Source organism: Cebus imitator, unplaced genomic scaffold (genome assembly GCF_001604975.1).
Source record: "Cebus imitator isolate Cc_AM_T3 unplaced genomic scaffold, Cebus_imitator-1.0 Scaffold10, whole genome shotgun sequence".
NCBI lineage: Eukaryota > Metazoa > Chordata > Mammalia > Primates > Cebidae > Cebus > Cebus imitator.
The window spans coordinates 10,011,674-10,031,887 of NW_016107325.1; the positions used below are offsets into that span (position 1 = coordinate 10,011,674).

Consider the following 20,214-nt stretch of genomic DNA (forward strand, 5'->3'; position numbering starts at 1 on the left):
AAAAAAAAAAAAAAAACAAAACAAAACAAAACAAAAACCCAGTTCTACTTAATGTTCTTTGAGTAAAATACTGAACCAGGGCAGCAACAAAAATAAAATATCTTTCATATTAAAAACATCAAGTAGAATTCCTGATTTGTCAAAAATAGTTTACTTAGTTTTCTTCTTAAAATCAGGAAACTGGGGGCCGGGTGCGGTGGCTCACGCCTGTAATCCCAGCACTTTGGGAGGCCGAGGTGGGTGGATCACGAGGTCAAGAGATCGAGACTATCCTGGTCAACACGGTGAAACCCCGTCTCTATTAAAAATACAAAAAATTAGCTGGACATGGTGGTGCATGCCTGTAATCCCAGCTACTCAGGAGGCTGAGGCAGGAGAATTGCCTGAACCCAGGAGGTGGAGGCTGTTGTGAGCCGAGATCTCACCGTTGCACTCCATCCTGGGTAACAAGAGCAAAATTCCGTCTCAAAAAAAAAGGAAACTGGCATTTATAAGTTACATACATTAAGAGTTAAAACTATAAATCTACTTTCAATTTATTTTGATGTTTTGTGCTTGAGATGAATCAAAGCAAAATGACCTGTGAACTTGTTACAGATTTTTATTGCATTTTAACTACTTAGCTTTAACTTACTTGTTTAACAATTTTTGCTGCATCTGTATTTCTCCTATAAAATATTTCCTTGTATTCATCCATCCAGACTTCTGCAAGGCGAACTTGGTTTCTAGCAATCACCTGAGTGCCTTTTGGAAAGCTATGAGGGCTTTTGCTGCGAAAAACATGTCCAACAACAGAGCAAGGCATAATCTCCAACTGCCCACCACATTGCCATACCTGATAATTAATGATATTTGTTTAAATTTACAGTATTTTAGAAAAATCAGTGTTGCTTTTAAGTTCACCTTTAAGATACTAAAAACAAAAATAGAGAAGAGATTACAATATTAAAAATAGTCTCTGTCCCCGGCCATTTCAACTTAAGTTCTTAAATATAAGGAATGATTTTTATTAAATGGTATAGGCACCAAAGATAAAAGAAGTGCATTTTCAGCAAGTTAACAAAATGATGGATCTGGATTTTTCATAACAATTAATTCCAGGTGGTTTTTTTGCAAGTAATTATGTAAGTTCTCTAATATACACAGAAAACTAAAGGTTCTTATGCATTTGACTTCTGTCTGAACTACTTACATAGTCACTTCACTTAAACTAGAGTTTCTCTTCTAAGCTTAGGTTTAAGTGGACTCAGACCCTATTACCTCTTATATATTCAATTTTGTAACCAAGAAAAACAATTCTGGATAGCCATTATTACCAATGACCATTCTATTGAACTTGTGAAGTAGTGGATGATTATTTAAAAATTTATGCTATTTAGAGAGAAAATGTAAAAAACAAACAAAAAAAACAAACAAAAAAAAAACACACACACCATTATTTGCATTAATTCAAAATGAAATAGCAAATCATGAAATCAATGGTTTTTCACTTAAATATCTTAACAATTGACTCTGCCATAGTCACCAACCAAAGAATCTGAAAATAAGTCATATTTAATAGTGTATGCTAGCAGTAGAGCAAGTGATCACATTGTCTTTATCTACTTTCTTTCTTGAACAAATGAGAAGACTCAGTTCAACTCAGCAAACTGTGCTTGTGACCCAACATGTGCTAGGGGTTGGAAATACTGAAATGAATAAACAAGACCACTGCCACAAGCAGTTCAAACTTGGCTAAGATCATCACTGCTGGTACGTGATGGAGCAAGCCAGAGCCAGATCTTAAATCTTCTAACTTCTACCTAGTTCAGTTCTTTTTCCACTACATTCCAGCCTAAGAGATGAAAAATGAATGATAAAGTTACTGCAGAAAATGAAACATGAAATCAAATAAATAAGGTACTTATGGAGACTATCCAAAGCCTTCTTTTATATATTAATTTATATATAGAAAAAAATCCAGCTCTTCCAATCCAAACGGTTAAGTCCAATGTCCTTTAAAATTATACATAAATGTTTTTCCATTCTAACTCCCTTGATAACTCATTTCCTGAAGCACTAGATTTAATTATATTTATCTTGGCTGGAATTCAGTAGTTACAAGTGCATTAATTGGTGTTATTGCCTGGACACAGGAGTTTAAGTGATTCCTCTTGTTACATTGGCAACAATGAATACATATATTAAGTTACATGTTAAAATATTCTTATTCCAAAATTTCTAGCAATTAAGTTTTAGAAAGCACAAAAAGTAGAGTGCACACATCTGTAATCATCTGTACCAGCCAATTAGAACACAATATATTTTATTGTTTAATATATCTGCTATATTTAATTTCCATAAACTTACTCTGAAAGACATTTCTATATTTTCACCTCCCCAGATTTCCATTTCTTCATCATAGCTTCCAATATACTCAAAATATTCTTTTGATATGGAAAAAAGTCCTCCTGCAAAAGTAGGTGTTCTGAAAAATAATCCATTGTCAAATTTTGTTATAAAAACTAAACAAGATAAAACAGCATATTTTAAGAACTGAATCAAATTCAAAAATTAAAGCCACATCACATTTTCAAAGTTTTTATACTGTACAGATTAATAAAAACTAGAAATGCTAGCTTCAAAGTCAAGATTTTTGGAGTGGTGAGGAGTACTTCATGTCCTCTCCCATTGGGGCAAAATTAAATGTCTTCTCCTAACCACGCTTCAAGATTCTTAAGTAATGATTGATGAGGAAGACCTAAGAGTTCACTTATTGCTACCTCTTACTAAGCAACATCATGTGTAAGTAAGTCCATAAATGAATGACTTTCAGATTCTCTTTATATAGAATGTGTGTGTTCTTTATCAATTATCTCAGGGGCAATTGCTGTAAAGCAGAGTGTGTACATATTCAATGTAAGTAATCATCTTACTTAATTGGGTAGGTTTCATCTTTCCTTCTTTGCTTCTCATGATCAGGAAGTGATTCCCAGCCAAATGAAAGACTCCAGTCAAAATTTCCACGGTTGTGGTGACTTCCATAAGGAGAAGGTTTGTTGAATTCAAAAGTATTCAGATCTATGGATGCAATATCTGGACTCACGACAGCAGTGTAGTTCTCAGCTATTCTGGCCAACAAAGGTTCTAACCAACCATAGAAACACTCACCTGGAGGGAACAGAATTTTAATTAATTCAATACAAACATTGAATGTGTTTTCTTTAGTTGTTTAGGCGAAGGTTTGCAGATAAATGAAAATAACAGAATCATTTGTGTTTTGAACATGTATATAATGGAGATTTCTTTCTTCCTCAGATTTATTGAAATATAAAAGACAAATAAAAATTCTATATATTTACAGTGTATAGCACAGTGTTTATATATGTATACATTGTAAAATGATTATTACAATCAAGCTAATTAACATATCCATCACCCTATTGGCTTATGAAGTGGGTGGTAAGAACATCTAAGATCTACTCTTAGCAATTTTCGAGTAGACAATACATTATTATTAATTATAATCACCAAGTTGTACAACAGATCTCCAGAAGGAAAGATTTCTTAAAGGTTTCTTGAGATGAGATAAGGGTAGGATGAAAAAGTTGAAACAAGATTCAATACAGTTAGAAAAACTCCCCTACAGATGACGACCTTCTTTCTTCTACAAAATATGCAAAATAACACTAGTGTATTTAAAGTTTAGATGACAAGTTGAAATGGCCTATGAATCAAAGGTAGCTTTTTGCTGTTCCATGTCACCTGGCCCTAAACGTGTTCTGATTTATTTAAACATGTATCTCCCTGAGTAAGGTACAGTAATTGAAATCTTCATTTATCTGACTGGGTCTTAGGAGAAAGTAAGTAGTCAGTATAAATTCTGATTTTAACAAATGGAGAAGAAGGATGATTCAAAGCTGCCCCAGACCTACTATAAAGATAGGGCAAAGGAGTTCCATACCATGATAGGTCTGGGTCCTGGTCACAGGCCAGGCTATTTTACATAATACACAGCAAGTTTGGACAATTCGTGTGCAGTCCCATTCTGGGCTCCCCACAAAGCAGAATTTAGAAGTCATGGTCCAGAAGGACCATCAGACACATTCACCCAGTGTGGAAGAATGTTCAGTATGATCTTGTTGTAATTTTGGACAAGGAGAATAAATACCAGAGGATGGTATTTTTCTTTTTAAAACACGTCTCTAGGATTACCTTTAGTCTTCTCTTCATTTTCGAAATGTCTGGTGTTGAGAGAGAACTGAATGTGATGGCTCTAAGCAACTCAAGCACATCCAAAAGCCCTTCTGTAATAATCGGTATGTGCTCAAAACCAGTTATTGGGTGAAACATAACCTAAGCACTGGCCAATTCAAAGCTAGACACTCATACAGAGTATCGCCCACTAAACTCAAAGCTCAAGGGACAAAAAAAAAAAAAGCTCGAGGCACTAAATGACATTTTAGTAATACCTAGCATGCATATGATACATTGACTCTGAAAATGCTTTCTAAATGCTTTAAATACTTTGACTCTGAAAAAAAATTAAAGTACAAAGAAAAACCAACAGCAACAAAGTCAAACAAAAATTGACAATGTTTATGGAAGAGATAACAAAGATGTTGGAATGGTACACCCCTAACTTGGCATACAAACTATATATATAAACATATTTTGGTTTTGTGGGTTTTTTTGAAAATTCGCAGACTCCTTTTTATGCCAAGGAGTCTGCAATTTTTTTGAAAAAACACAAAAACTAAAATATAAAAATTAAAAGCAGCAGGACTAGGACAAAGTTTAATGATAGGGTGGTTTACATTCATTCATTCATTCATTTTGAAATGGAGTGTCACTCTGTTGCCCAGGCTAGAGTGTAGTGGCACAATCTTGGCGCACTGCAACCTCTGCCTCCTGGGTTCAAGCAATTCCCATGACTCAGTCTCTTTAGTAGCTGGAATTATAGGCACATGCCACCATGCCGGGCTAATTTTTGTATTTTTAGTAGAGATGGGATTTCACCATGTTGGCCAGGCTGGTCTTGAACTCCTGATCTCAAGTGATTCACCTGCCCTGACCTCTCAAAGAGCTGGGATTACAGGCATGAGCCACCATGCCCAGCCATATTTAAATATTAAATAAGCTTTCACTCACTTTAAAGTGTAGGAATCAAGAAAAAAAAAAAAGAGGCAAGGATAACTGGCTGGAACAGCTAGTAACTGGAGAATATTAAAGTTGAGAAAACTTAAGCACAAAGGAGGTAAGAATTCTATGTAAGTGAAAGGAATTTTCTCTGCAGAGCTGCTATCTGCTTGAGCTGTCATTGCTATAATCACGAGTTGAAAATGCTGTGAAAGAAAATGCAATTAGGCATTTAGAAAAGAAAAGCCTTCCTTACCTTTTAAATTAGAGGGAGAGGGAGGAAAAATGTTACAACCATACATATATACTTACAGTGAGCATCTAAAAATGTGAGCGTTTCAGCTGTTGCGACTGATGCTCCTAGCAACCGAGCAGTGATCAGACCTTTTCTTTCTCTTTGTCTGACTATTTTTACTATAGAAAACTGTTTTACATATTCATCTAGTTTATCATGTAAGTACTCTGTAAAGAAAAAAAAATCAGGATTAACTCTTTCTAAATTTATTTCATATATAGCATATGAAAGCTAATGAAACCACAGAGCAATGATCCTTCCAATTTCATAATCGTTAACAGTTACATGTGTCCTTCTAGTAAGATGAAAATTTTATCTTTATTCCTTACTGGGGAAAAGGCTATCTATGCAAATTATCACTACTGTAACACATACTGATTCTGTACACTTCTTGTCAACAAATATTATGTGTTTGGAGGGAAGTGAGAAACTTCAAATGGAGTGAATGCTAGTCATTAAGAAGACTCATTTAGAGGTCTGAGAAGACTGGCCACAAGAGTGAAAGAAATGGAACTTAGCCAAAAAGATATTCACTGCTTTGAAATTGATATTTAAATCTGGAAATCTTAAATTAAAATGTCAAATATCAAAAGATCTCTGATATTTAAGCAAGGATCAAAATAATTTGAGACCAAAATGTTGAGACAAGTCAGAAAGTCCAAGGCTATAGCAGTCTGGGACTATTCCTACGCAGAGTCAGCAGAAAAATTTGTGAAAGCTTTGGAGTCTCCTGACAGATTTTTTTCTGGTAAAAATATGAAACAGGTAAATTTTAGTATTGGATATATTCTTTAATTCAATGTCCCAAATTGGATGAGGTTTGTAATAAGCAAAAGTTGAGATCACAGGTTTTTTAAAAAAGTTATTAACGAATATCAATCAAGTGTTGTTTTTTGTTTGTTTGGTTTGTTTTAAGACAGTCTTGCTGTGTCGCCCAGGCTGGAGTACGGTGGCACAGCTCACTGCAAACTCCACCTCTGGGCCGCAAGTGATTCTCCTCAGCTTTCCAGGTAGCTGGAACAACAGGCGTGCGTCAACACGCCCAGCTAGTTTTTTTTGTTGTTGTTAAGAGACAGGGTTTCATCATGTTGCGCAGGCTGGTCTGCAACTTCTGAACTTAAGCTATTTGCAGGCCTCAGCCTCCCAAAATGCTGGGATTACAGGGTGAGCCACTGCGCCCAGCTGTTAAACAATTTCTTAAGCCTCCTTTCCACAATTAAATTTTTGATTTCCTATTGAGTATAAAATTCATCAAGTTCAGTTCCTTAAGCAGCCTTCTTGGGCCCAAAACATAGCCTCGAAAAGATTTAGGACTATTAAGAAAATCCGTAAAAGTCCTGGGGTAAAAGTTTGTTTCTGCCAGATTTTAGAAGTGAATGTCTATGACTTTATCTGTGATAATATGTGCTTTTTTCCCCAATTCTCCAGTGGTTCAGATAAGAGAGCTGCTTATTTAAAGCTTAAACATTCATAAGAGAGTTTAAGTCCAGGAACACACTTGGCGGAAAAATAAATCTATCTAAACACTGTTGTCTCAGAGCAATAGATCAACTTTTTAACACCTTCTAACTAGTTCAAAATAATTACCAGATTAACTGTTTAACACCTTCTAGCTACCTCAATAATTCTCAGAAACACAAACAGAATTGTAATAAGTCTTAAAAAATACAATCATAACTATTTTCTGTTTTAAGAGACTTGTAAAAATTTCCACATCCTTGATTAGAATTATTTTAAATGGAGTTACTACAGATTCCTTCAATATACCCTCTCACTGTTGGAATTTGTAAAAAAAAAAAAAAAAAATTTACTTACAGCATATGAACTTCCTGCAAATTCTTATCTGCACCCTAAATTTAACTCCTATGTACACCCTTTATTTGGGAGGTTAAGAACAAAAAGCTACATGAAATCAGATGCCCTGATTTCACTTCGTGGCACAAATACTTTTAGCTGCGTGACCTTGGGTGAGGTATTTTACCTTTTCTGCACCTCAGTTTCTTTAAGATGAGGATAATAGGACTTACCATCACAGTCAATTGCTGGAAGGATAAAATGAGACATCTGACTCCAAACTTGGATTTATTAAGGAATAAATTTTATAATCATTGAAATAATCTGTATCTGTTTGATATAATGTTTAAAATACTTATGATGTTTGAAAATTTAGCAAGTTACAGTATTTGTTAAATTAGCCTTGCGATTCCAATTTAAATTGTGTAATTTAGTGGTAATGCACTAAAGAATTTGGGTAACATTATAAATAATATCTTGGAATATTTAAGAACACCCAATAAAATAGAACATGGTGACTCTTTAGTGATTTTTAACTATTCATTTATATTATTTATTGATATATTTATATTAACCCATTTGGTCTTTAAAATAACTCTAGAAGTTATGTACGAGTGCTGTATTTCCTCAGTTTTAAACTACACCATTAGATACTTCTTACAATCAATGGCATGTTAACTTTTCTTAGCTGTGGGTTTTCTCCTAGTGATTTATAAATTAATGACACATAATATATTTGATTTAATATGGTATTATTCCCAGTTTTACTGATAAAAAAAAAATCACGGCGGAGGTTGAGTAATGTGCCCAAGTTATATAGTTGGTTATGAAAACAGCTGCAATTCAAATCAAGGCAGCCTGACTCCAAGGCTCAAGTCTGCTCTTAACCACTGTGCCTTACAACAACAGTCTCACACTGAGGACTACAGAGTTACGAATGATTGTGTTTTATACATTTCTGCATTTGAAGATATTTGAATACGTCCATCCTTAGATTCTAATTTCATTCAGCATACTTACTATTCAAACTTTTATTATTCAAGCTCTGAGATGGCATAGAGAGAGCACCATATAACAAGTGGACTTTAGATACCACCATATGGATTTATTTGGGAAACAATCTAATTTGCATGAGCTTTCTTACCATCTACACTAGCATCATCCACCAAAATGATTTCCTTCAGCAGTACTGCAGGTGAAGAGTAGAGCACACTGTGGACAGTTCTAAGCAATGTGGACCATGCTTCATTATGAAAAACTATTATGACACTGGTGGTGGGCAGGGGAGGGCAGCGCTTAAATTTTTGTTCAATACATCTAGAAGTCAAAGAAGTAGAAAATAATTACAAATTTTATTATTTTATTTCACAGTTATACCATTGCTAACATTATCATTATTTAATCTTTATCACTGAAAAACGATAGTTTTTTCTATGAGATAATCTTCATGCCATATAAAATGTAAATAGATCAAAACAAATTTTTTATAAGCAACAGACTCACTCAGAGATGACGTCCACCAACAGGGATTACAACATAGCAAGAATTATAACATGTTATTGTAAGCTTTCTCAACAATATAATTTTAAATACAAGTAACACTTTAAATAATGAAAATAACCTACAATAGACAGCATGTAGAAATGACAAATCCAGGCCGGGCATGGTGGCTCAGGCTTATAGTCCCAGCACTTTGGAGGCCAAGGTAGGAAGATTGCCTGAGGTCAGGAGTTTGAGATCAGCCTGGCCAACACGGAGAAACCCCGTCTCTACTAAAAATTAAAAAAAAAAAAGGAGAAAAAAAAAAAAAAAAAAAAAAAAAAAAAAAAAAAAAAAAAAAAAAAAAAAAAAAAAAATCCAAGCATAGTGGTACGTGCCTGCAATCCCAGGTATTTGGGAGTCCGAAGCAAGGGAATTGCTTGAACCAGGGAGGTGGAGGTTGCAGTGAGCAGAGATCGCACCACCACACTCCAGGCTGGGTGACAGAGTGAGACTCCATCTCAAAACAACAACAACAACAAAGACAAATCCTTATAATTGCTCAAATAAAAACCAAGTTTTTCTTCTTTCATGCAGAAATCTTCCATTTTTCATATTTGCAACTTTAAAACTTGTACTACTTTACTGAAACATTTTTATAGAGATTATCTTTAATTAGATACTTTCCTAAGTATGTAATATAGGTTTCTTAAATATTTTCTAGGTTTTTTGAATCAATTTACTTGATCTGTATACATAACCAAAAAGAAAAAAAATAACTTTACTGTAAAATCTATGTTCTTCTTATGATTATTATTTAAAATACAGATAGCCTTGTGATGTTGCCCAGGCTGGACTTGAACTCCTGGCCTCAGACCATCTTCCTGCCTCAGCCATCCATAATATTGGGATTATACGTGTTAGCCATTATGTTCAGCCTAAACCTAAGTTTTTATGATGTTTATCATTCAGCAAATACTTAAGTACTGCCATTTGCCATGTGTTATATTAAAGATTTTGCTCCAATCATTTGATCTACTGTTTAATAAGACCAGCATTTAAAAAATCATTTTAAAAAACATACATAGAAATAAAGATCTAAATAAAAACCTAAATCCATGTTAAAATTCCTGTGCTGCTATCACCATCTGAAACATTGATTGGGCACAGGGAGAGAGACTCTAAGTACCCCTGACTAATTAGTGGTACTATCTATTAGCTAAAAACATTAGCTTTAAATTGATCTCAAATTCATTCTTTATAGTAATGTCTTTCCTCAATGAAAAAAAAATCTTCATATTAAGCCACTGGGATGTAGGTAAGTCTGTATAGTCTCTAGGCTTTGAGGCTAGAAATGTAGAGCTAACCACAGTTCCAAGCCTGCTGAATTGAGGTAAAGATTAAATGAAAGAACACATAGGAGAGGGCTCCAAATTACTGAGACATAGAATAAAACTGTGTAGTTTATGGGGAAAATAAGCAAATAAAGCAACTATATCTTTAAGGCCACTTAAAAATAATAAATGGCTGTACAGTTTTGGACCACAGACTACGAAATTCTCCCATACAGTCAAAAGGCACAGTAAATTCAGTGTGTGAACAATTAAAACAGTGCTGCTCAAACACAAAGGAAGTAAATCATTTACTCATGGAGATAAGAGTCCAACACACTTCAGTTGCTCTGCCAGGGCCAATAGGGAAACTGTAGCCTCTAGTGTGATATTAGAAGCCTGAGAAAACCACCCTTAAAAAGATCCACAAATTATCCCATTAATTATTTTCATGGTTATACCTCAACTGGAATGTCTCTGAGACCCTTTTCTAACAGCAAGTCTTTAAAATGGAATATTTGTAGTGATAAAAAAAGGAGCTGGACTGGAGTAAAATAACAAGAGAAGATGTCAACAACAGAGTAGAAAAAGGAGAGGATGCGTTCTGAGTGACAGTGGCATTACTCTTCAGTTTCTTCATGATTTCAAAGCATGATACAGGTGCACGAGCAGAAAAGTAATAAGCGCCTTCTTTGTCATTCACAAACAAAAGCAAATTATTTATTCTATTTTTGGATAAACTACCAATTTTAAAAAAGCTCAATCACAAACTATTCATATACATACCTGAACTACAATTACACAGAAACAAATGACTAAATATAAGCTTATATTGTGAACCCATAAAAGTTTATAACTAACATCAACTAGAAATAAAAGTTCCATAATTTTTTATTTTTAAAGAAAAAAAAGAGGAAATTCATGATTTGTTATCTTATAAGCATTTTCAGGAGAAAGTGAAATTCTGAGTTTAAGATTTTTTTCTACCTTTACTTGCTATGGAGTTAATATAGTATTTATTAATCAAGAATTATAAAACGGTTTTGAAGATTTAAAGTATAAAATTTCACAAAAATTTACACTAATAAAATGTTACCACTTTAATCTTGTAAGATTTTTCATCAGTTTAAACTAGGATTTATTTGCTTAACTGTTAATTACCAATATCAAGTAAAAGTGTCATGTTATATCATTAATACAAGTAATAAAATTTCACAATATGATCTCAAAAACGTCGTTCATTTTGAAACAATTGACATGTTAAATGCATACTTTGAAAATTGTTTTACATATTTAAAGTAGTGCAATTAAAATAACTTGCCAAAGTGACTGTATAATTTCAGTCAAACCATATGAAAAACCTGGCATATAGAAACATGCTTAAATTATCAGTCACATGACCATCTGGCTTTGGAAGAAACTAGATCTATATTTCTAATGAGCATGGAAAACATTAGCAATTCTTCAGAAAACCCATTCTTTGCTGATATTGGTTATAGTCAAAGTAAAAAACAAATCTTTACCACCTGTACAAAATCCTGTCCAAAGTAAGAAATAATTAAATCTTCAACACTAACCAAAAAATGTTGTTAATGTGCTTAGCTGCTTTAAACTTACTTAGTGATTAACATTACTGAAAATTATTACAGCTTCTCAATGCTATCTTGGGGGAAAAAAAGCTCATTTTGAGCTAGCATTGATTGTCATGTCAAAAGAATAAAAGTCATGATTATTGATTTTTAATGTAGATTACTTTTCGGTCAAAACCTTTCCCCAAATCAGTCAAGTGCAATACTGCATTATAATCTATTAATATATAAAAGGAATTATAATGTGCCTTGTTATAACATCTGGAATATTTCATAGTTTCTTTATACATTCATTTAAAATTATGACCAACTTAAACTTGAATCAATCAGATTAGAATAGCGCAACAGTTCAGGTTCACTGCCAGATGTAATTCTCTAATAACCAGAAAGCAAAATATATAGGCACTGTTTGTTTACAGTTTGTCTTTTACTGGGTTTTTTTTTACTGGGTTGTTTGTTTGCTTGTTTGGTGGTTTTTGTTTGTTTGTTTTAGACAGGGTATCCTTCTTGTACTGTCTTGTACTCTTAAAAATCTACTGAGGGGCCAGGTGCGGTGGCTCACACCTGTAATCCCAGCACTTTGGGAGGCCAAGGTGGGCAGATCACCTGAGGTCAGGAGTTCAAGACCAGCATGGCCAACATGGTGAAATCTCATCTCCATTAAAAATACAAAAATTAACAAGAGATGGTGCTGTATGCCTGTAGTCTCAGCTACTCAGGAGCCTAAGGCTAGAGAATCGCTTGAACCTGGGAGGTGGAAGTTGCAGTGAACAGAGATCGTGCTATTGCACTTCAGCCTAGGCAACAGAGAGAGACTCCATCTCAAAAAATAATAATAATAATTAATAAATAATCTACTGAGGAAGGGCCAGGTACAGTGGCTCACACTTGTAATCCCACCACTTTGGGATGTTGAGGCAGGTGGATGACCTGAGGTCAGGAGTTCAAGACCAACCTGGGCAACATGGTGAAAACTCGTCTCTACTAAGAATACAGGAAAAATAGCTGGATGTGGTGGTGGATGCCTGTAATCCCAGCTACTCGGAGGCTGAGGCAGGAGAATCGCTTGAACCTGGGAGGTGGAGGTTGCAGTGAGCCAAGATGGCACCTCTACACTCCAACATGGGCAACAAACTGCTCCATCTCAAAAAAAAAAAAAAAAAAAAAAAAAAAAAAAAAAAAAAAAAAAAAAAAAAAGTCTACTGAGGACTTGATGGTGCTAGGATTCATTTTAGCCATATCAGCTCAAATACAGCATTTGGCCTTTACCTCCCAGACTAGAAAAAAATAAAAAGGTTAACTAAGGACAAAGAGACAGCATAACAGGACCTGGGGGAAATATTAGTCAAAATATTGTATACTTGAAACAGGTAAACAAAGTAACTGGATTAAAAAAAAAAAAAAGTTAGCCTCTCAGTAGCTAAAGGAAGACAACTTTATGGATATGAGAACTTAACAAAACTCTAGAGACAGAATCATACTTGTAATAGTAATTGTAACAATATTCTCCTTTAAAAGAATGCTTACAAAAAATAGGGCATTCTGAAATATAGTTATACACTCAAAGGCTTTGAGTCAAAGTAATCACAAAGTCTGAGAACTGGTTTACAAATCTATAAAATATTATCCAATAGCTCCAAAATCCTGGCATATTTTTAAGCATTTCTATTATATAGAAATACACAGAGAAATGGAAATAATTCCTCTACCTTTTGTATTTCCCATAAAAATTATCCAATAATTCCTCCTAAATAAGTGACAAAACCACAGTATTTAGGACTAAAGGATTTCCTTGCAGATAGCAGTCATATCTATAATTCAGTTTTCCAATTTCCAAGCTAATAATTTTTCATGTCTGTACTGCCTCACCAAGCATAAATAGGGTTACGTAGCCTCAATCATTATAAGCAAAAAATAAATACAACAGGTTAAATAAACAGTATTTGTTGAGTTTCTGCCTTAGAGAAGCTAAAGAACAGGCAATTTCCTTAGCTAACTCCTTTCTCCCCTGCAAAGCCTGGTGATAAAGAATAAACAATAAATATTCTTCAACATACTCAGGAGGTCGAGTGTCTGGTCCAAGATCTCGGTGCAAAGAAATCCTGTCACTTGCAAAAGCATTAAAGCAGTGTTTAGCTTCCCCACGTTCCTTTTCCTTTTGTTCTTCAATACTTAAATTGGTTGTCTTGAATGCTTTACCAGAAGCACCAGGTGCATTTGAATCCTGAGGTGGACGGTCAAGAACAGGCTTCAATTCTGCTGCTGTATAATATCCTTGCAAACAGGGTCTCTCACCAACATCAATGTTTTGCCTGACAGGTGCTCCTATTTGCATTTTTGGCATTGCATCCTTAATATTGTTTACAGCTTCTAACATTAAATCCAACATCTTATTTTTGCTTTTCATGTTTCTTTCCATCCTTGATTCCTCTTTGGAATATTGAACACTTACTTCTCTTTGCATTAAAACCAAAACTATTATAAAGAAAAAAATTACTGCACCAAGCTTCCAGAACGTTTTATGGTAATGTCTCTTAATGTGTAATTTTACTAGTCGCTTTAGGTGAGCCATTCTGACATTAAATGCTTGTCACTTGACAAATAATAGTTACGATTTCTTCCGTTACTTATATTTTTTATCATAGATTTGCTAAGAAGGTATCTTTAAATGGCCATACCTGTAAAAAGAAATGATAGATGGTATTAGTAGTTATTCAGTCCCACAGGCATGGCTCAATTCATTCACTTATCCAACAACTGAACATAAGCTACCAACATACTCCTTATGGTTAACAAGAATGCAAAAATATCTTGTCCTCAAGAAAATTACACTTTCAGAAGAAAATAATTGTTACAATTTACAGTTTATTGGGGCTGCAAAAATTGATATTCCTCTCCATTAAAAATACATTCTTTTTAAACTCTAATATCCACTATACACTGTGTATAAAATTACTTTAATAAATATATTTTGAGTTGAAAAAGAATATCTTCACTTCATAACCAAGGAATCAAAGGACTTTATTAGATGAATTACAAAAAAGAGAGCTCCATAAGGAAGCAAGAGTATCTTGATGGTACTATCAGGTATCCATCTAAAATAGTGGCCTTCATTTTATGTAGTTTACCCTCAAACTATGATCTACTCCAGCTTAACCAATTATGATGATACAGCCATTTCATCAATAAGTAAACTATCATTATCGCATATTTTCTGACCCAATAGTACTTGTGAATCCTGAAAGAATCCCTAAAAACAAGAAAATCAAGAGTATTTAATTTGTTATTATAGAACAGCTATTTTTAATAGCTCACACCAATACACAATCTCATAGCAAAAAGAAAATTCATTAGCTTTACTTGAGGTATCTCTAGAGAGCCTATAGAGGTCCTTAGGTTAAAAAAGCAGAATTCAGTTTGATAAAATATTGCTTGCAATTCATTGACCCAAATAACAGGACAGCAAGTTTACTAAACCCTAATATGCACCAACAGGAGCAAAGGAAAAGAAAAATAGGACTTTTCAGGAAATGATTACTTACTATGAGCCATGATAGCCAGTCAAGAAATTTACAGGGGCAACCGGGAAGGAAAATGTCTGTTCTTCCTAAGGCCTAAACATATTTTAAGTAAGATATCATTTATAGCAAAGAAAATTAACTTTGATACCTTATTCAGCTTATCTTCCAATGTTCTCACAAAATTTGAAATAAGAAAACCAGGTTCTCAGATGTATTCTCTGGCTTTTGGCAGGAAATTTTAAGCAGAATAAACAAAATTGGCAGAATATAGTTCCATATAGTATGTCTAATTGGAGTGCCCTATATTCTTTTCAGTATGAAGTGGAGACTTCGGCTCCAAAATATAACCCCAATTCTGACATATATTGCTCATAAAAGTGAGATTCCAGTATTTGAGTGTGGGTTGCTTTAAGAACTTCATGTAAAAAATGAAATGACTGCTTAAGCATTTCACTTTGAAAAGAATGTAAGAAGTTACAGGACCACACAATGACCGTTGTGCATCAAATGTTGTGTAACGCTGTAGCTACAAAATAAAAGATAGCCCTTACCTTCAAGAAGCAGAATTGAAATATAGGAGGTCAAAGGGCAGCCACAAAGGAGAGCGATATGTGCTATGACAGGAGACTAAGGAAGCTACACAGCCTGGGAACAATGGCTCACAGCTATAATCCCAGAACTTTAAAAAGCTGAGACCAGAGGATCTCTCGAGACCAGGATTTTGAGACCAGCCTGGGCAACATAGCAAGACCTCATCCTACAAAAAAAAAAATACAAAAATTAGTCAAATGTGGTGGTACATGCCTGTAGTACTAGCTACACAGGTAGCTGAGGTGGGAGGATGGTTTAAGCTCAAGAGATTCCGGCTGCAGCAGGCTGTGATTGTGCCACTGCACTCCAGCATGGGTAGCAGAGCAAGACTCTGTCTCTTTAAAAAAAAAAAAAAAAAAAGTGACATAGAGGGTCAGGAGAAATGTTAAGGAAAATTTCCCAAAGATGACACTGTTGAGCAGAATCTTGAAATACAAGTAAATTTTGGGCAGGTAGACAGGAGGGAAAATAGAGAGGGAATGTCAGATGCAAAAGCATAAAAGCAAGAAAAGGCATGGTCAGTCCTTGAGTACAGCAGAAGCAGAAGGCACAAGGAGAGAATGACAACTGATGTGGCCCAAAGGTCAGTTAAGGATTTGCCCATAAAAAGCCCTGTACATCTTTCAGTGAATTTGGAATTTATCAATTTTGTCCCAAATGGATGGAATGGAGTGAACTGTTTTTAAGAAAACATCATAATCAAATTTCTGTTTTAGAAAAATCACAAGATGATAGATATTAAAGAGGTTAGGGGGGCCAGAAGATGGAGTGTAATGATTTCCAGAGAGTCCAGGAAATGTAACCAAACAATAAGACTTGGTGAGACAAAGGGATGAATGGTGCTATGGTTTGGCTATGTCCCTACCCAACTCTCACCTTGAATTATAAAAATCCCCATATGTCAAAGGCAGGGCCAGATGAGGATAATTGAATCATGTGTATGGTTTCCCACCCCACCCCACTGTTTCTCATGATCATGGATAAGTCTCACAAGACCTGATGGTTTTATAAATGGGAGTACCCCTGCACATGTTTCTCTTGCCTGCCACCATGTAAGACGTGCCTCTGCTCATCTTTCACCTTCTGCCATGATTGTGAGGCCTCCCAATTCATGTTAAATTGTGAGTCCATTAAACCTCTTTTTCTTTATAAATTACCCAGTCTCTGGTAAGTGTTTATTAGCAGCATGAGAACAGACTAATACAAATGAATAAAGTGATAACATTAACAAAGGCAAGAAATACAGGAAGAAAGATAGATTCAGGGTAGGTATTAGGGAGATAATTTGTTCAGTTTTGGACATAGCAAGTGTGATATGCTAATGGAACTTCCAAAGTGAGTTTGCATGAGCAAAAAGATATATGAGACTGGAAATTAGGAAAAAGCTCTGCAGTTGAGATGAAAATTTGAGTCAGTCTTTGGGTACAGAAGAGTTCATCTTCAGAGAATGTAAAACAAAGAAGACAGAGAAATACCTACATTTAAGGTTAGAAAAAAAGAGACAGACTGGAAACAAAGTTTAATTTTTCCAATCCTATAAAGAGGTGATATATATATATATATATAAAGACAAATGAAAACACAGATAAATTATCCATGTCAAGTGGAGATAATTTTAAAATCTTATCTCATGCTTGAGAGATGTTAAATGTGTAACAGTTGGTTGATCTTTAAAACTGAACTTCATTAGATCTGGCCTAAGGGGCTCTAGTGAAAAATGAAAAGAGAACCTTGGCAGAGAGAGTAGTGATAGTCATGCCTTAAAGATCTGAAGGCTTAGGACTCAGGGTACTTTCAGAATAATAGGGCAGCAACCTCATCTAAGGGGTTCCATCCAGGAAGATAAGAACAGGTAAAATGTTGGGGTCTCCCAGGAAAGCAGTTTCCAGTTGATGAACCACAACCTCATCTCCTTTAACTGTGGCTTGACAAAAGGCAGATATTCATCAACCTCTGTTTACCTCCATTCTGTTCCTGAGACAACTACCAAAAATCCACTTCCTCAAGGCTATCTAGTAATACTCATTTTTTTGTAACTAGAGGTAGGCTAAATTAGGAATCTGAGAAGGACTGAGCTGGTCTCCCTGAGATATTTTGACAGAGTATGAAAAAAGAGTTCAGAGTATGCACAGAACAGGAGCATATGACAGAACTAGATTCTTCCACAATAGTGATAGTTTTCCCAAAACATTTTATGTCAGAAATCATATTTGTGGCTAGGGTGGGAATTGAAAAGAATACAATTAATAAGGCAGACAGAAAAGAATTCTTTTTTAGGAATAAACAATAAACTAGAGGAATTCTTCATCAGCAGGACAGTAATCCTATCATTGTGAGTGCATGTGTATCTATGTAAAGACCCACTCAATTAGTAGGTTTTAGTTTGGAATGCTTCTAATAGAGGAGTCAAGGAAACTCATGAAAGACATGGATAGCATCTCTCTTATTCATGGCTGGTTTCCTGGCACATACCACAATGTTGGTAACATAGTATGCACTCAGAAAATTTGTTGACTAGAAAAAGGAAGGAGGACCAAGATTTCATCAGAATCAGCAACAAAAACAATAGTTAACTTGTGTTGAAAGTTGACTAGGTCCCTGGTATTAAATAACATTTAATACATTGTTCTGACTCTCCCAGCAATATTATGAAGTATTATTCTTTTTCTTTCTTTCTTTCTTTCTTTCTTTCTTTTTGTAGAGATGAGGTCTCGCTATGCTGCCCAGGTTGATCTTGAATTCCCAAACTCAAGGGATCCTCCTGCCTCAGCCTCCCAAAGTGCTGGGATTACAGGTATGAGCTACTACACCTCGCCCTTGTTATTCCAATTTTACTGACAGATATGGAGAGTGAAAGAGATTAAGTGGCTTGGCCAAGGCAGTTCAGTTTAAGACCAGGATTTTTTTCTGTGTTCAAACTTAGGTTCAATGTAAAATCCTGACCTTTTAACTAAAATTATCTAAAATAAAGTGTTTAAGAGTCAAGAACTGAAATCCTAAATATAAGGTAATAAGGAAGAAAACTGGTGAAAAATGATAAAAACTACAAGTAGCTTCCTATTGTTAAGTAATGTTTTAAGGATAAATGATTTTTAAAAACTGTTCAAAGCATCTTTTTAGAAATAAAGATTGACAATAAGGCTGTAGATCTTAAAATGGAAGATTGGGGGTTGAGAACCTTACAGAGGCAGAGTCTAGAAATGGGAAGATGTTTTGATCTTTTCAGGCTATTTCTGAAGAGATTAATCTTCTCTTATCAACCCTGATCACTTAAAGATTCCAACATTGATGGGATTTTTCATTATCACTTTTCTGTACTTTGCTGTTAATGTGAAATATTAGGCTTCCATTAATGCTGAATGACACTCAACATTAAGCATCTCCATCAGTTATCTTCAATTATGGGCACACTTTAGTAGAAAGCTCTTAAAAAAATAAAGTGCCTTAAGCTTTACCTCTGATTTAATTGGTGTAGGGGCAGGGCGTGTAGTCTGCTTTTGCTGTTACTTTAAGCTCTCCAGATAATTCTAATAAGCAGCAAGGGTTAAGAATTACTGATCTAAATCACAAGATTTTGGGCAAATCAAAACTAGCATCTGATAAGGGTGGTATCTGTCCAAAGGCAACCAGATTACTAATTTCTAATACTCCGAAGACAGGTGTTTCAAAATAGATTCCTGGTGTAAATGAATAGAAGTTATTTAGAAATGGAGAGATAAGGTAAAATCCAAAGTAAGAAAGACCCACAGTTTTCCAAAAAGACTCAAGGACTTATGCTGATATAAACGAGGCACTGAGGTTTCATTGCAAATTAAGATTCTGTAAATCATGTTATAAATATTCCAATCATAAAAATGGATAATTGAGACCTGAACAATAAAGGACATAAGCCAAAAGATATACAATAAATGAATGAGTAAAATGAAACCAGGATTCATAATTCCTTTTTCTGGGAATAATGCCATGTTCCTTGTTAGTACTACCTGCCAAATTTGAAGACCTATGTAAAGACCTCATGAAACAAAACAAATCTCTCCTACAGTCAACTTCCAGTGGGACTCAGAAGTTTGAGAACTGATAAGAAAAAAATCAGCACAACAGCAAACTCAGGAAATAACATGTCATATTTGCACATTGGAAATGATTAGCAGATAAAGGAATTGTTCTTCTTGTACTCTTTCTAAAACCTATCCAAGATGGCTATTTGTACTCTTTCTAAAACCTATCCAAGATGGCTATTTGCTAATTACCAAATATCAGACTCACAGTGGAAGAGAAGTCAAAAATCATGAAATAGTTTTTAAAAACTAAAAAAAAAATAAAATTCTAAATTCTTATGAATTTCTAAGAGTAAAATTCAGAGACTTGGTTTTAAAAATTAATTAATCTGTATCCTGATATATATGTAGACATTGTAAAAAGTCATTAATAAAAATATTCATAAAGTGAAAAGCTAAAGTAATATACACAATTTTTTTTCACTTTTTTTTTTTTAA

General features: G+C 34.6%; 1 protein-coding gene across 4 annotated transcripts in view; it reads right to left on the minus strand.

Annotated features, from left to right (window-relative positions):
• The window catches only part of GALNT3 (polypeptide N-acetylgalactosaminyltransferase 3), a 49,278-nt gene that overhangs the window by 8,761 nt on the left and 20,303 nt on the right, over nt 1–20,214 (minus strand). For 3 of the 4 annotated variants that reach the window (XM_017548317.2, XM_037745784.1, XM_017548311.2), the window contains exons 2-7: nt 13,664–14,284; nt 8,352–8,524; nt 5,431–5,580; nt 2,916–3,150; nt 2,350–2,467; nt 635–835 (exon numbers count right to left, since the gene is read on the minus strand). In XM_017548317.2, coding sequence (XP_017403806.1) covers nt 635–835; nt 2,350–2,467; nt 2,916–3,150; nt 5,431–5,580; nt 8,352–8,524; nt 13,664–14,178 — 1,392 coding nt within the window. In that variant the 5' untranslated portion in view covers nt 14,179–14,284. Of the gene's footprint in view, nt 1–634; nt 836–2,349; nt 2,468–2,915; nt 3,151–5,430; nt 5,581–8,351; nt 8,525–13,663; nt 14,285–15,678; nt 15,901–20,214 lie in introns of those variants that run through there. The other variant, XM_037745776.1, reaches the window with a different exon arrangement.